We start from the raw sequence: 16,217 nt of genomic DNA, 5'->3' as shown, positions 1-16,217 counted from the left end.
AGAAGTGTCGTGGCTTCCTTTTAAGGATTTAAGATGGATTTAAAGTAACAATAAGTTCCTGATTACCACACTGTTTAAAATGTGAAATTAATACACAATGTGTACGTACAAAATCTCCAAGTGTCCGTCTTGTTATATTTAATATTCAGGGCACAATTTAATTCTGTGTGGGTGTTACAAGGACTGCCCATGTTTAACTGTCTGGTAAATCCAGTACACTGAAATCAAACACCTTGAACATGGTCAAATGAATTGATTCTGGGTCAGTTGCTTTATTGCTGTTCTAGCAGTGCTCCTTTTAAGAAGCAAAACAAAGGAAGTACACTTTCAGGTGGAGTGTGTTCTGCAACGTTAGACAGAACAAGAACAATGAGATGCTGTTATGGAAACTAACTTCACTGTACCAATATAAAATAAGTACATAGTGAGAGAAGTTAATTGTTTTCATGTTTTACTGAGGACTGAAGGAAGAAAACCCTGTTCATTCAGTTCTAATGATTCTATTTACGCTTGCCAAGATTGTGCTCGTTACAGTGGTAATAGGAAAATGGAGGGATGTAAACAGCCTTGCTGTACATTCTTGTTTCCTGTCCAAAGCCTCCTAAAATTTTAACTCAAATGTCAAAGGAAGAGTCATCAAAGGAAGACCTTTGTGCTGAGCGTGTTTAAGTGCTGACATCTGTTTTACAGTATAAAGTGAATCACTCAGAGAGAATGACAGTAAAACATGTGATGCCTACTAACGTTATGTAGTGAGATGATCATATTGATAATCAACAGCAAACATCATTTCCCATGCAGGAGAAAATGGGTTTCTAAAATTGTTAGATTGTAATCATTTATGTCAGAGTGATCTGGTCATGCCCCTTTAGCTGCAGTTGTTATAGTTTTTTTGTGTGGTTTTTCAGATTCAAGAATGCAGAGGTCACGAGTGAGTGAGCAGCTTGTGTTTCTTTGAAATATCTTTCTTTTATGTTTCATTTCTTGGAATGTTTTAAAGCATGTATGACCAGGCCATTGTTTCAGCGGGACTCCTCTTAGTATTGTCGTCATGCTAAAAAAGAATTGTAATTAAAATGCAGAAAGCTTATACTTTCTCAAAAACAATGTACATCTTCAAGACTGGTTTCTTTTTGATGCAGGTTTCCAATACAGAGAAAAGATATGCATATTAAAGAGGTGTTAATGCCATGATTGAAAACCCGGCTTTACGCCCACTCTTGAATCACTATAGTGTGCATCTCAGCACCGTCCTCTGACATGCTTCATTTTGTAGAAATTCCAGATGTTTTTATGGATCCTCTGAAAATCAGAGATATCATTTCCCTCAGCTGATGACAATAGCTGAATTGGAATGCCTCATATAAGAAGCCTTGGGTGGCGTTCTGCTTGACTGAAGTTATAGCACCTCACTGTGCTCTGTTTAACGCCCCGTGTCCTGGTTAACAAATAACTTCCCCTCCTAATTAAATGATGCCTGCTCTCCTGCTGGGAGAAGTATCCTGTCTTCCCCTATAAATGCACAGCCTTTTGTCTAATTGGGTTCAACACAGAAGCAGGATGGATGGTGCTTTAGTGATCTACTATGTTCTTCTCTCATTGTTCTGTCCAAAGACTTTCACAGCCTTCCTGCCCTCTGAAGAAGGTAAGTTCAGGTTTAAAAAACACAGAAAAACCCAGTATCAAATTGCTTGCATTCTCAGGGTTTGTTGATGGAGAAAATCAACTGTGAGATATACATATAAAAGTTTTAGAATGTTTGTACAGGCAGCACAGGGAAAATATTTGCTTTCATAAGCATATCAACTAATTTATACTTACAAATACTTTGAGATCTGTCTTTGACATCAAATCCAGTTTCGCATTACACGGTACCTGTATAGATCATTTTCATTCCCTCTTTTTGACCTATTGCTAATGCTAACTCTGTCTGAAGAAGGGTGGTTGTAGAATCCATGTCTTGCTCACGACTTGCTGGGTGGAAAACTAGCTGAAACCAATACCTGTGGTGGCTGGCTGTGTTGTTTTTCCAGGTTCTAAATGTGGGTTTTCTAAAGTGCACCAGCTCTTGGACCAGTCATCAAGGATTGTTGGTGGGAATCAGTCCCAGTATGGTGCACACCCATGGCTGGTATGTTTCAAACACCATGAATATCACCAACGTTTATAGACTGGTGTGACGTTACCAGCTTTGACAAATGTACAGGATGTTTAATCATTTATTGAACATGTTTAGTACACATAAAACAGAATTAGGAGTCTTTTTAGATGGTTATGTCTTCTAGCATTTTAACATTTTCTGAGTTCATTAATATTCATATATAATATGAATGCTTGCCCTTCAAAACATAATAAACAAGAAAGGTGTAAACTATGAAATAATGTGTTTCATTTCTCTTACGAATTTACCAAACTGTAATCATAACAGAATCTTAAGAATGATAGTGTTACACTGGTAGGGCTGATGCAATACTAATGCTACAAATTTTGAATTTTTTCTTAGGTTTCCATGAAATATAAAGGGTCTCACTTTTGTGGGGCAACAATACTCACTGATCAATGGCTAGTGTCTGCAGCCCACTGTTTTCCCACAGCAAGAAAGTAAGTAAACCTTTGCTTGCAACCTCTATTGATATTCTCCTGGTGTTAGTAGACGGATTTAGATATGATAATAATATGACCTAAAGTTGGAATCATCTCTTACATTATATTGCCTTATATTGAATTTATGATTTGTGATTTCAAAAGTTATTCTATAAAATCATTTTTTCTTTAGAGATTTTTTAAAGAATATAAGAGTTGTTGCTGGAGAACATGATCAGACATCACTGGATGCTGAAGAACAGAGTCTAATGGTGAAGACTGCTGTAATCCATGAATATTACAAGCACTCCAATCCCATGAGCTATGATATAGCTCTTGTGGAGGTAGATGGCAAGATTACATTTGGTAAGACCTTTTTTCTTTTCATTAAAATGCAGGGTGCCCAAAAAGTTGTGTAGTAAGAGTCAGGGGGAAATCGACAAGAACATGATGTAATTTTCTTTCGAATTAGAATTCATTGCTATTGAGATCTTTTTAATTACATCATAATGGCGCACCAGTAATCTACCAGTAGATTGACCATGCTTTCCATTAATACCCTTTTAGAAAGTTATTGCAGTACAGCTGAAGCCTTTTTTTGGAGATAGTATGCCTTTGACCACAAAATCACCATGATACTCAGATGATTTGAACAAAGCAAGAACAATATCGGCAGTGAGATTTCTTGAGTTATTGTGACAGACACATTTAAACCAAGAGTAATTGCAGACTGCAGAATGTTAAGTTCTATTAAAAGGACTGGAGTGTTTTGGTGACATTATCTTTTTTCAGGTGCACATGTACAGCCAATATGTCTGCCCCTTCCCAGTGAACTTTTCACACCTGGAACCAGCTGCCTTGTGAGTGGATGGGGACGACTGAGAGAACGTAAGGAATTCTACAAAACCATGTGATGTCCTTTTTGTAATAACTGCTTAATGGTTTTAGAAAACAATGGTTGTTCAAGACAGTAAGCCAAAGAATATAATATCTTACATAAGAATAATGCAACACCACTGATAATCTTATAAATCAATCGGCAGTTTAAAGACTGTGTTCAGAGAGGGCTTCTCAAAAACCGACCTGCTGTTTTTTCCAAAGGACTGAATGAAGAAGGGTGAATAGTGAAACTGCTGCACTCTCTGTGACTGCAATTTAACTCCAGGTATCAAGGTTCTGAAAGTTAAGACGGTTTTACCTTGTCTTGCATTAGCGAAACCTTCCCAGTGTGCATACTTATCTTAAATTATCGATGTTTGACTGTGAAGGATGTGCCTTACAATAACAGGCTAAAGTTTTCTATAAAAATGTCTTGGTTCTCAATAAACTTAAAGGTTATGTGACGGTTATTTTTGTGTTGGGTGTCATGTGACAGTACTTAAGTTTTTCAAAATCTGCAATTGCTGTTGTTACATACAGCTCAGAAGTTGACACACATAACGAAAAACTTTCCTGATAGTAAAATGTTATAATGGGGACACAAATACTAAATGACCAAATTTACCTTCAAATCAAATTTTTCATCTGAACTGACCTTATGATTTGATCATTTTCAAATCAGATCATTTTTATTTGAAATAACCTTCAAATGCAAAAGAGTGTAATCTGTATTAGTGTCAACAGATTTGAATATGTGTTTTACTTGCATAGTAAGAACCATGTAAAAACAGAGGGATAAATATTTACCATCTTCTTTCATTCAGGTGGCCCCCTACCTACTGTAGTCCATGAGGTAGAGCTGGACCTTGTTGAGCAGGACAAATGTAGGTTTGTCATCAGAACAGTAAGGCCCAGGCAGAAGGAGTTCACGGTCATATGTGCTGGGCCAGAGAAAGGAGGCAAAGATGCATGCCAGGCAAGAAACCTTGATTCTACTGTGCTACTGCTGACAGAATCTCCAGAATGTTAGACTGTGCACTCAAAATTAATATACTTCAATTATTTTTTATTTAAATTGTGGGTATCATAGTAAAGGATTGTCATTTTATTTTCAGATTTGTGTCATTTATATCACATTTATAGTTAAATATGTTTACACACACACACAATCAATAAAACGTTGTTCACTTTATATGATTGTTGATATATTAAAGGTCTATACTCTGCCCTCAGTATTGTATTCAAGCTTTTGTTGTATGACATGAAAGTGTACATTAGATTAGTACTTTTCAATTTACATGGGTTGTATTTTACATTTACCTTATGTGTACTAGCTATGGAAATAAGATTCAATTTATAAGGAAGGCAGCTAAATGCCACAATCCAAACACTCTGTCCAGCATGTCCAGCACGTAGTCCGATTTGTGTAGGTCTACAGTATGATTCACACCAGACACAGTATATTGAAAATGGTGATTAATTGACATAGTTTCTAATTTACCAATGCCTTTTGTCTCCATCTCTTCCTGCTTCGTCTCTCTCTGCTCCAGGGAGATTCGGGGGGTCCTCTCGTGTGCCCCAGGAATAATGGTCAGTGGGCCCTGATTGGGGTGACATCATGGGGCAGAGGCTGTGGCCGTAGTTGGGATGATAACACAATGAAACCCATGACCAAAAGAGGATCTCCTGGAGTCTTCACAGATGTAGTCCAATTTCTGCCTTGGCTAAAGAAGCAGCTAAATGAAAGTAATCAAAATGTTATTTTTCATCATGTGTTATTAGACTATTATTTCTTAAGGCACTGAAATAATCTCTTACGAGAGAAGGCCTCAGCTGTCAAGTGCACCAGAAAACACAGGTTCTTGCCAATGAAATGTTAGATGGTTTTTGATAGACATTCAAACAAACAACATAGTATCAGACACATCACAATTTTAAGAAGTCTTACAGTAAAGATTTACTCTGCTTTCAGCTGATAAATCCAATTATTTTTAAAAATGAAGACTAGCTAAAACTGCAATAATTTTTGTTTTCTAAAAGCTACACAAATGATTTTTAAATTAAGAGAAAGTTTTTAGTTAAGCACATTCTGTTTTCTTCTTCTTTTCAGGGATACAGCCAAACAAGAAATCCACAACAAGTAAGTTAATTAATGTAATTTAGCTAAAAGTGTGTTTTGTAACAATGCAGTCATGTAAACCAGTGACCATGGATGAGCACATGCAAAAATTTTAAATATTAGTATAATTTGTTGCAAAAGCTTCATTTTCTGCATTATTGAAAATCTAAACTTTTAAATGTTTTTCTTTTCACCACATTAGAGGTGTTTCCTTGCTCTTTTACTGATTTCTCTTCTCTTCAAGAGCTATGCAGCTCAACAGATGGTATCCTGACAAGTGTGGAAGGTCAGATACACAATCCAGAAAAGCCCAATCGCTTCTATGAGAACAATCAGTAAGTGTGCGCAGCTCTATCTCTGTGTACAGTCTCCTTTTATTTAAAAATGTCTCTATTAGAAACTACATCTACTCAGAATTTCACAGCCTCAGAATACTCCAGCATGCTCTCATTTGCTTTCAGGCAAAGTGCACATCACTATTTTGCCGCTGCTTTGTGGTTAACACTAAGTTCATATGTCTTTTCAAATTAAGAATGGCAAAGTCACTCTCCATGACTTCACCGCTTGAAAATCCCATAATGAAAAGGTTGATATTCTGAGATAAAGCATACTGAACCTAATGATTCTTCTGTCAGGTATTCCTCTTAGCCTGCAGATGCTTGTTTAAAAATGTAGATACTGTATATCTACATAATGTACAGTACAATTTAAAGTATTCTAATTACATTCCTTAAATCAACATATATTCTTCTGCAGACTTTGTTTCTGGTCTGTACAAGTTCCAGCTGGGAAGTATATACTGCTGGAGTTTTCCAAGTTTGATGTGGAAAATGATACTCTTTGCAGCAGTGACCAGTTGGCAGTATTTGCTGGGACAGACAAACTTATAGGTGAGTATGAAGCAGTGACAACCATAAGAATATCTCTCCTCCTCCTTCTGCTGATTGATAATATTGTGATCTCTATTCAGGAAAATTCTGTGGTAGCGAACTGCCTACTCCCATCCTAATCAGCTCCAGCAGTGCTACACTCAAGTTCACGTCTGATTTCACCGGCTCAGCAGCAGGTTTTTCTGTGACATACAAAGCAATTGACCCGGATCCTCTTTTAGGTGAGTCTGCAACAAGAAACATCCAAACCTGTGAATTGAAGATGTCCAGACTCAGAAAATGTAAGAGATAACAGCTTTTGTCAAATTAAGATTATACTATTGTAACAGCATGATTTAGTAGAATTCTGTTGCCTGTTAATTGTAGCACACATTGTGTGAATGCTGCATATTTACCATATTCTAAACAATAGATGGACCTCATTAGTAAGCCTTATTTTATTCCCTCACAATCCAAATAACTTAGGACCTTCTAAAATAATTTTCTGGGGTGTTGTTTTAGCTAAGGAGAATACATCAAGAGAACTCCACTTAAGCACCTGGGATCTGTCATGAACTACAGTAAATTCCTCAAGTGTATTCTCTGGAAAACATGAGCACTTGGAGTGCTGCAGTGCGATCTCCCAGCAGAGGAAGACACTATGGTTACACATCACAGTAGAGCCCATGCACCTTTACTCTGCCTCCCTGTTGTGTTTCCTAGGAACCCATAAAACTGGAGTGCACCTGAAACCAAAACAAATCAAAGACACAGCTGAATAGCAAAAAAATGGGCCTTCAGCTTGCACTTGAGTGTCAGTTTTATGCTACAAGGTGTCTGAGGGTATTGCTTTGCCCAAGAGTAGTATTTTAAGTATCAGTCATTTTCTTGACTATTGATATTAATATAACAAATGTGACCTAACAATTGAAGGGAGACATGAAGTCACTGTGCAGTTCTGTGGGGTTTTGAAATATGTTTATTATAAAAGGCCCTCCAGAGAGCCGATCAGGGGAACAGTATTGTTTTCTCCTTCCTCAGATGTAGAGATTAGGTGTTTCTTGATGCTTTTCATACCTACATCAAAAATGAGCAGTCACATGTGCTGCCATTAAAGTTGTGTTAGAAAAAGGGACTTATTTGGAAAGGTGTATGTTTAAAAGCCAGCACAGAAAGAACATTTCTGACTCCCTGAAATGCTAGCATTACACTGTGTTGTGTTATGTCATCACATACTGAATCTCTCATAATCCCAGTAGGTTCAAGCACAGACCTCTTTGCTACTGCACCACATGACAATTGTCCTGGTTTTAAATGTGTCAGAAAACCTGTCTCTGCATCACCAATCAAAATTAACTTAATTTAATAGAAAATAATGCTAAGCTACCAGTGTCTGATATAGTCATTATCCATGTGTGGTACCAGAAATACTGTATACAGAATTTGTTTTTAAATGATGGACCCATTGTCGACAATGTATGTCTGATGTTTTTAAATGCACTAGTTACATCTTATCTCGTATCGTTCTTTAAAAGCTCTCCTTTGTGTAATTGTAGCCTCGGGCTGTGGAACAGTGGCAGTGCTCCAAGCGGAAGGTATTGTTCAGAGTCTGCACTACCCAGACCTCTATAACAACAATGCAGACTGCCACTGGATTATCTATGCCCCTGAGAACCATGTTGTTAAGGTAACATTACAGTAATTTAGTTTGTTCTTTGTTTGAGTTCTGAGTTAAAATTGCTGAGAATAGGTTAGCCAGCATCATCCCATCATCTTGATGGTTATTATCTTCTCTCAGGAAAACTGATAATGTTTTGTATGTGAAGTGAATTTTAATCTTTCCTTAGACTGTGTGTGTTCTTTTCTTTTAGAAAAGGTAGTTTTTTTGTCTACTTCTTCTTTAATAATCAGACTAGAATTATTGACGAACAAAATGTAAATGATTAAAGGATAGATTGTTTTACAATTTTATTAAATTAAACAGTTTTTGGGCTGAATACTTATTAAAAAGGCACCCGTGTTGCTAATGTATTGGCAAAACAAGGAGAAAAAAATAATGTTAATTACTGGCTTAATGTAAAATTAATGTCTTGTCTTTCAGCTGGAGTTTCAAGATTTTGAGGTGGAGCTGTCCAAAGAATGTGTGTATGATTCGCTGAGAGTGTTTGGAGATTTGGGAGGAAGAGAAGAAATAGGTACTAACATGGACTACAAAAAGCTGTGCATGCATGAATGACCAAGGACTTGGGATTTTTTTGTTTTTAAGAAAACACCAATATTTGGTAGTAATGGATAAAAATAACCCAAACAACGAAACACTTCTTGAATATCATTATACCGATACTTATATGATATTATAAATGTTCTAAAATGAAATTTGCTCCCCTGAATGAATACTTTGTTGCTCCCCCCACACACATTCTTTACAGACGTAAAAAATTATTCAGCATGGAATTTTTTCAGTGGAATGCAATTCTTACTACTTTGTATAACATGCAGATACAGTATCTTACTACAATGCTTTTAATGTTCTTTTTGAAGCAATATTGTGTGGAACAACCATGCCGCCCCCTGTGTTAAGCTATGAAAATGTGATGGTAGTACAGTTTGCCACTGATGACAGTAATTCCTATAGAGGGTTCCGTGCCACCTTATCCTTCATTAATGTGAAAGGTAAGTTTGAGTACAGAGCTTAGTATTGATTGTTCTTATAACTGTTTATAACTACACCAAAACTGAATATTTTCATAGCACATTGATATTGACATTTCCTTTTTTTTAATGAATACATCATCTTCTGCACCATATCTGTTTTTGTTTTTTGATTATTAAGTGTAAATAATCACCATTACATATTATGCTATTGGGAAAAATATGCTATCATAAAGAAAATGTCATGCATATCTCACTTAATTCTGCACATATATAGCTCAAAAAAATTAACATTTAAATAATTATATTTCAACGTATTTGTGAATGATTTATTTTACACCTTTTTAATAATATCAACAGATTTGCATGAAGGAAGCCTCTCAGAATCAGAAGAGAAATTGACTGAAGACTATGAAATTTCATTCCCAGATATACCCTTTGGTTTGTTCGTTTATCCTTTATATATTTCTAGATATACACTTGTACTGTATATACAGGTTTGGAAGAAGTTATCTACATAACTTTTCTTAACTGGTTTGTTGTGTGCCTTGTGGAAGCACTGTTGTACATTTAAAAGCTATTCAGATCCTATATTCCTAGTAGCTTTTCTTGTAAATGTAGATGAAATTTGTAAAAGTAAATTTAAAAGATTCATACAGTACACAGTTAAAACAAGTATTTTGTAAAAATGCATTTGGGAATACTTTACTTGAATGAGATATTGTTATTCACCTCAAAGTATATAAAGATATATAAAATGCATCCTTCATTTTTCAGGTACAATTTGATACATGACCTAAATTTATAAAAAGAAGGAAAATACTCACATAAGTCAAGCCCTTTTATGAAATTTCTTAAATATGAGTGTTTATAAAATGTTACTTGTACACTCAATACTATGCTTGGCAAATTTCTTTATTAAACTCGGAGTTAATGTTTCAGTCCCAACAGGGACATTTTTCAAATCGAATGTTGGCTTTCTTACGTTGCTTGTGGGTACATACAAAGGGAGGGGTGGGAGGCAGCAGAAAAAAACATTTTTCTCTATACATGGCTCTAATTTCTTTTAGTGTAAACTGTCTCAGCGCTCGAGGTGTGACGAGCACTGGTGTAACACTCGTGTCCTCTTCAGATGCATGTGGAATTCCTCACGTCCCTGCCAGGTTTCTGTTCAGCCGAGTTATAGGTGGGGAAGAGGCCGCCCCTCACTCCTGGCCCTGGCAAGTCCGTCTTAGTCTTCTCGATGAGCACATCTGTGGAGGAGCCATCATCCAGCCAGACTGGGTCCTCACTGCTGCCCACTGTGTGTATGGCATGTAAGCATGTGCATCTTGTCTGTTGCAGGTTGTGTGCAGCCTGATGTGTAGCGCTATTGTGTGGGAAAACTGAGTGCACTGTGGCAGTAACTTCCATGAAGGCGTCCATCGTTTGTTTTTTTTTTACTCCTAGACATAATTGACAATCTAACCTGCTATTTGGACATTTAAATATTTTAGGCGAAGCACTGGTAAAAGGGTCTCAGTGTAATTTCTCAGATATGGCTCTGTTCTTTTGAATAAGGATATGGTCAAGCTAGTTTTTGGCTACAATGGTCCTTCCAAACAGTTCCATCAACCCTTTTGGTCTCTACAAGTAATTGCCTCAGTTTCAGAAGACAAACATTGCTGTACAGGGAAAGTGGCCTGCCATGGTTAGCAACATTTCATATTTGTTTAGTTTTATATAAAACAACTCTGAAGGCATACATTGATTTCTTTAGTTATAAGGGACATTAAGTAGCCCTGCTTTTAACAATGTACTTTGTCTTTCTTTCAGTGAGAAGAAATACTCACACTTGCTTGTTGTTGTTGCTGGAGACCATGACATTTCAACTACAAATCCTGAAGAGCAGGTGAGGGGGCAATATGAATTATATATTTGACTTTTTTCTGTCTTACTGTACTTATATCTTATGCTGAATTAATTGCTGAATCGTATCTTTTTCCCAGAAAAGACCTGTGAAAAGGATCATTCTTCACTCAAGCTACAATGACTCTTCGTTGGACTATGATGTTGCCTTGCTGCAGCTGGCCTCTTCACTTGTGTATAATAACTATGTCCGTCCAGTCTGTCTTCCAAACAAGACCCTGGAAGTAGAGCCCTCTGCGTTTTGCACTGTCTCAGGGTGGGGAGGTAAAATAGGTACAGAGCACGTCCATCCATTGTCTAACTGCATTTTCCAGTTCAGGGTCATATGGGGGGCAGAACCTTTTCTGACAAGCAAGGCTGCAAGGCATGCTACATCCTGCACGGGACACCAGTCCATCACAGGGTTGACACACTATGTACCGTCTGAGAGCTAGCTAAATAGCTAAATACCTGTATATGAGTATAATGACAATAAACTTGAACTTGAACACATACTCACACATAGTTGTGGAGTGTGGCAGGAAACCCACATGAGGATATACGATATATATATAAGATATAAGATCCATGCAGATAGCACCCCAGGTCTGGAACAGAACCCAGGGCCCTGCACTGCAAGGCAATGATGCTAACCACTGTATCACTGTGCCACCCCATTCTTAGAGTTAGGGCTAATGCTACACAACATTTGTTTTTAAGAGATCAACAACACAGAGTAAAACAGCTTTATTGGTGTCTATTTGATTTGCACCACTATAGAAAGTCATAGATTTATTATCTTCAGGTTTACTTTTGATGGAAATGTACAATAATGCAGTTAAAGGCACCTTCTTTCAAGATAAAATGTGTAGAATATTACATTATGGGAGAACAAAAATGAAATTATTAACAAGACCCTTATTTTGACTCTTTTGGGAATAGAGCAGGAGGGCGATTTGATTATCTACTTTCAGCAAGGTGTTATTTTCTTGTTCAAACACAGGTGTTCAACTGGTGAATTAATTGGATATGGCCTCTTAGTTTTAAGAGCAGCAGTGAAGAACCAAGTATTAATAATTCAATAGTATGGTTATCGAGCAATGACTATAAAGACCTTCAGAAAGAAACATAATACATAGATATTTTTCTTTAACTTACTTGGTTATGTAATGGGATATATTTGCTCTGTTATTTAATCTATTTACCAGAACATATATTTCATTTAACCAGAATAGCCAAAACTGTAATCTGTATGAACCTAAATTTCCTATGAGACATTTACACAAGAATCTTCTCATAAGGTGGGCAATGGAACAGTACTCTGCAGCAGCTGGAGGTCCCACTTCTTGATGCCAGTGACTGTGAGCTCCTATACCCCGGCAGAATCACAGAGAGGATGTTCTGTGCTGGTTTTCCGCATGAGGAGGGACATGACACCTGCCTTGTAAGCATGCCTCAAAATGTTGTTTTAGAAATGCATGAAAAATATTGATGGTATTTAGAAAAAATACATTTTTATTGTAGGCCTAGTTCAGGACTGGGCAAACCTCATTCTTCAGGTCTGGTGTACCTGCAGGTTTTTCTAGGTCTCTTTAAAGCAGTAGTGGAAGATTAACTGGGAGAGTTTATTAAATGTTAATAAGAAGCTGATTCTTCTTATTAAGAGTTGGAATGAATGCCTACAGTCACAAGCCATCCAAGACCCATATTGATTCAACTGGGTTTGTTTTTAAACGTTTGTATTATGTTCTGCTTTAAAATATAGAGCCATCTGCTGTAGGCATCTGGGATTACACCTAACTAACAAGACACATACTGTAAAGTTGACGCCCATCCCTGTTGACATCTGTGGCGTATGAGAAGAATTTCATTTATCATTGCAGTAGGGTGACTCTGATTAGTTTGGGTTCTGCTTAAAAATATTAACTCTTCCTTTAAAATATTGGTTTTACATGAAACTGGAAACATTAAAATCTGTTGTTCTTCCAAAAATGAAGATAAAACTGGAAATAAGGAGATATTACTAACAGTTTTTGACAGAAAAATGAAAATGGAAAGAATATCAAGCTTCATCAACATGCTTTGATAGGGTGATTCTGGAGGGCCACTAGTCTGCCATTCGGAGCAGTCTCTGCAACCCAGTTATTTCATTTATGGAATCACCAGCTGGGCCTTTGGTTGTGGAAAACTGAGCAAACCAGGAGTCTACACTTCAGTGCAGGTCCTCAGGGAATGGATTCTTCAACAGCTCAGTGGTGAGTTTAAAGTACCAGACACACTCTTCTTTTCTCATCTCTAGAAAAGAATACATGGTGTTTACTCAGTTTCAGTTTCCTTATGTGGATCAAATGCTGGGTATATTTGTCTTATGTGGTCAATAAAATTGTATACATTTTAATGATTGTTATCTCGTTGTTGGTTTTGCCTAGAGAAAATACAGAATCTTTCATTTACTTGAGGTATCTTGTGATGCAGACAGCATGTACTGTATCAAACTGTCATCCTCACACTTTTTATTGTGTTTCTCATAAAGCCAATATGGAGTCAACAGTAGGAACAGAAACTAAACCTAAGACTGAATCATCAAAGAAGAATACATATCTTGAAACCAATACTACACCAGAATTTTCTGGAGAAGGTATGCTTTTTTTGGTCCTGGAATTACTGTTATAAAGTCATCTCCCAATCTCTGTTATCTTTTTCATCTCTTTTTATAGAGTGCAAACTTTTTTGACAATGCATTCTGTAGGATTGCCACATGCGTTAATTATGTTACTTATGCACTTAATACCAACACGCCTGTCAAAAGTACATGATGAATGTGCATCATTCATACATTCACTTATTGGACTTAGAACAAACTATACTGACACATTGTTAAAGCAGATATCATTGCCTTTATAAGAAACAGCTGGAACAGATCCTCAAGTCCATTAGGCTACCAGCAAACTCCTGTGCTACAATACAGTAAATGGCCATACAGTATGTTTCACTTGTGTTGCTTACGTCATAAGAAATGTAATGTTCACTGCCTTCCCTGGTCATTACTGGAGCAAGCTTTAATGTTGTGATTATTATTTACAAGAAGAAGGCTTCCCTATAAAGGTTCAGATACTGCAGTTCTTCTTCCCTCTATCTTACGACTGAAAATAAAAAAGACTGCTTCCAATAACTGAACTGCGAGGTCTTTGTTTATTGAAAATGTACTCTGTTGTTGACCCACATGTTTCAGGATGGGAGTCCTAATGTGCCTGTATAGAAGACTTTGACTGGAGGAATTAGCATGGACTGAGTCATCCCCCTCAATCTCAAATCTCACTCCCAGTCAACCTTGCACTGTTGCTTGGGGAATCTGAGTCTCACTGACTAATAATGTGCTCCAGGAGAACAGCTGATTTGATGAGCTATAGGAATCTGCCTTTGCTCTAAATATATATTTTAAAAAATAATTTCAATCAACAAGGAGCTCAAATTGTTCTCTTTTAAGAAGGGTGTTTCTCATGCACCACATAAAATCCAGTTGACCTAAATGCTGTTTTTTTATGCAGTTCAGTTACACTTGCAGCATCTTGACATTTTCAATGCTTTCAGATGTTCATTTCTCTTCAGGGTGTCAGAATATCATTTTAACAGAAAGTGAAGGAGAAATACAATCTCCAGGCTACCCAAACAACTATCCCAATGACCTGAGGTAAGACACACTCACACTCAGTGCTCAGTGCAATGTTTTTTTTTACGCCATCTGTTTCATTTAAATATCTTTTTTATTTGGCAGATTTGAAAATTTTATGTTTGATTTAAATGAAGCTAAATATTTTTTAAATGTTGACAGTAATAGCATTTTTCCTATTCCAGTTGTATTTTTTGGTTAAATGTGTTTAAAATGTATAGCTAAAGTATATATTTATTACATTTAAACTGTTTTTGCAAATCCTTCATTAAAAAATATTCTTCAATTTTCATTTTAGCTGCCAATGGCGAATACTTGTCCCCCAAAATCACTTTGTCAAAGTGGAATTCATAGAGTTTAATCTGAGTACCGATGGTGAAAGATGCGCTGATTTCATTACTGTGTATGATGGAATGAACCAAGATAAGAATTTTGAAGGTGGTGTCGAGTTTCTTCTAAAGCTATCTGCGTATTTCAGCTAACCCCTTGATGAAAAATTAAGATAATAAACCTAGTTCAGTGTATTATTTTCTCCTGATTTCTTATTAATTGCTTTTTTAACATGCTGATGAAAAAGTGTCTTGACAATTTTTTTATTGGAATTAGAGAGTTGTAATTAAAAAGAAACTATTTAACCTAATACTTTTATTTCAGCCAAAAGTTACTTCTCAAGAGAAAAATGTTGTAAAACAGCAATGGAGATTATTTCATTGATAACTTCTTTTACCCTGTCTCAAAGACTTAAATGCTTTCTTTTGTTGATAGAGAGGAAATAGATCTAGTTTAATCAGCTTTCTGTAATATTATCTTCACACAAGTTTGCTTATCTTCCCTGTGGCGTAAGCTGTATTGAATCATTTTTTAGTCATTTTCATGCCAGTAACACATGACCTGTGACTTGAGTTTAATGCACCTGTTTATTTACCTGTTTATTCTTCTTCCTACAGCCAAATTCTGTGGAGGTATCATGCCACATCCAGTGTGGTCCAGTAGCACAGCTCTTACTGTGCACTTCCATACTAACTCCATTGGAACTGCAAGTGGGTTTAAACTGGAATACAGACTCTATGATTTAAGTCAGGGTTGACATTCTTTGTTTTCCTGTGAATGTTAAGTTAGAATCTGAAATACTGATTATAACCTAAAAATATGTTCTCGGAACTTGAAATTGATCAATATCTGCATGATAATATCTGATATGATTTAAAATAATCTTTGTTGCTCTTTTGACTGTGATTTTCTTTCCTAATAAAATAAAAAAACATGATTTTAGAGAACAAAACACGGATACTATAATTTAATATTCATTGTAATAACAGATACATTTATAATGCCAGTGTCATACTCTGTGAGATTCAGATTTAGACTAAATAAACCATTTTCCAATGGCTTCATTATTTTTGATGTGTGTCTCCATTGTGTGTTTCTTATTAAATTATTTTTGGGGGATTGGTAAAGATACTTGAGCAGTATTCTGAAAGTGGATTCTTCTTTTCACACACAAAACTCTTACACTTTGTCAATGGTGTGATCTGTTGCCTTGTTAGAGGCATGCATG

The 16,217-nt window shown here is 36.4% G+C and overlaps 1 protein-coding gene across 2 annotated transcripts; it reads left to right on the top strand.

Moving 5' to 3' along the window:
• The first annotated feature begins 1,533 nt into the window (after nucleotides 1–1,533).
• On the top strand, nucleotides 1,534–16,063 carry LOC102682878 (ovochymase-2). Of its 2 annotated transcripts, none has more exons than XM_015338071.2 (24): nucleotides 1,534–1,645; nucleotides 2,034–2,131; nucleotides 2,504–2,601; nucleotides 2,777–2,949; nucleotides 3,376–3,471; nucleotides 4,287–4,438; nucleotides 5,013–5,208; nucleotides 5,573–5,602; nucleotides 5,826–5,916; nucleotides 6,338–6,471; nucleotides 6,552–6,692; nucleotides 8,007–8,137; nucleotides 8,552–8,645; nucleotides 8,992–9,123; nucleotides 9,463–9,543; nucleotides 10,235–10,418; nucleotides 10,918–10,993; nucleotides 11,091–11,283; nucleotides 12,291–12,433; nucleotides 13,079–13,244; nucleotides 13,523–13,627; nucleotides 14,581–14,680; nucleotides 14,958–15,097; nucleotides 15,607–16,063. In XM_015338071.2, the coding sequence occupies exons 1-24, from the start codon at nucleotides 1,561–1,563 to the stop codon at nucleotides 15,744–15,746; spliced, it is 2,979 nt and encodes a 992-aa protein (XP_015193557.2). In that variant the 5' UTR covers nucleotides 1,534–1,560; the 3' UTR covers nucleotides 15,747–16,063. The 2 variants fall into 2 exon arrangements, with proteins under 2 accessions (XP_015193557.2, XP_015193558.2); XM_015338072.2 differs by having other exon boundaries at nucleotides 1,536–1,645; nucleotides 14,599–14,680.
• The last annotated feature ends 154 nt before the right edge of the window (nucleotides 16,064–16,217 follow it).

The sequence above is a fragment of the Lepisosteus oculatus genome, chromosome 21 (assembly GCF_040954835.1).
Source record: "Lepisosteus oculatus isolate fLepOcu1 chromosome 21, fLepOcu1.hap2, whole genome shotgun sequence".
In the NCBI taxonomy this organism is placed as follows: domain Eukaryota; kingdom Metazoa; phylum Chordata; class Actinopteri; order Semionotiformes; family Lepisosteidae; genus Lepisosteus; species Lepisosteus oculatus.
The sequence above is the reverse complement of the archived record's forward strand: the minus strand, read 5'-3'. Positions and strand labels throughout refer to the sequence as shown.

Coding starts and splice junctions, on each gene's coding strand:
- LOC102682878 (XM_015338071.2), top strand. CDS start 1,561: ATGGATGGTGCTTTAGTGATCTACTATGTTCTTCTCTCATTGTTCTGT. Junction 6,472..6,551: donor TGGGACAGACAAACTTATAG/GTGAGTATGAAG, acceptor ATCTCTATTCAG/GAAAATTCTGTGGTAGCGAA. Junction 13,245..13,522: donor GATTCTTCAACAGCTCAGTG/GTGAGTTTAAAG, acceptor TTTCTCATAAAG/CCAATATGGAGTCAACAGTA.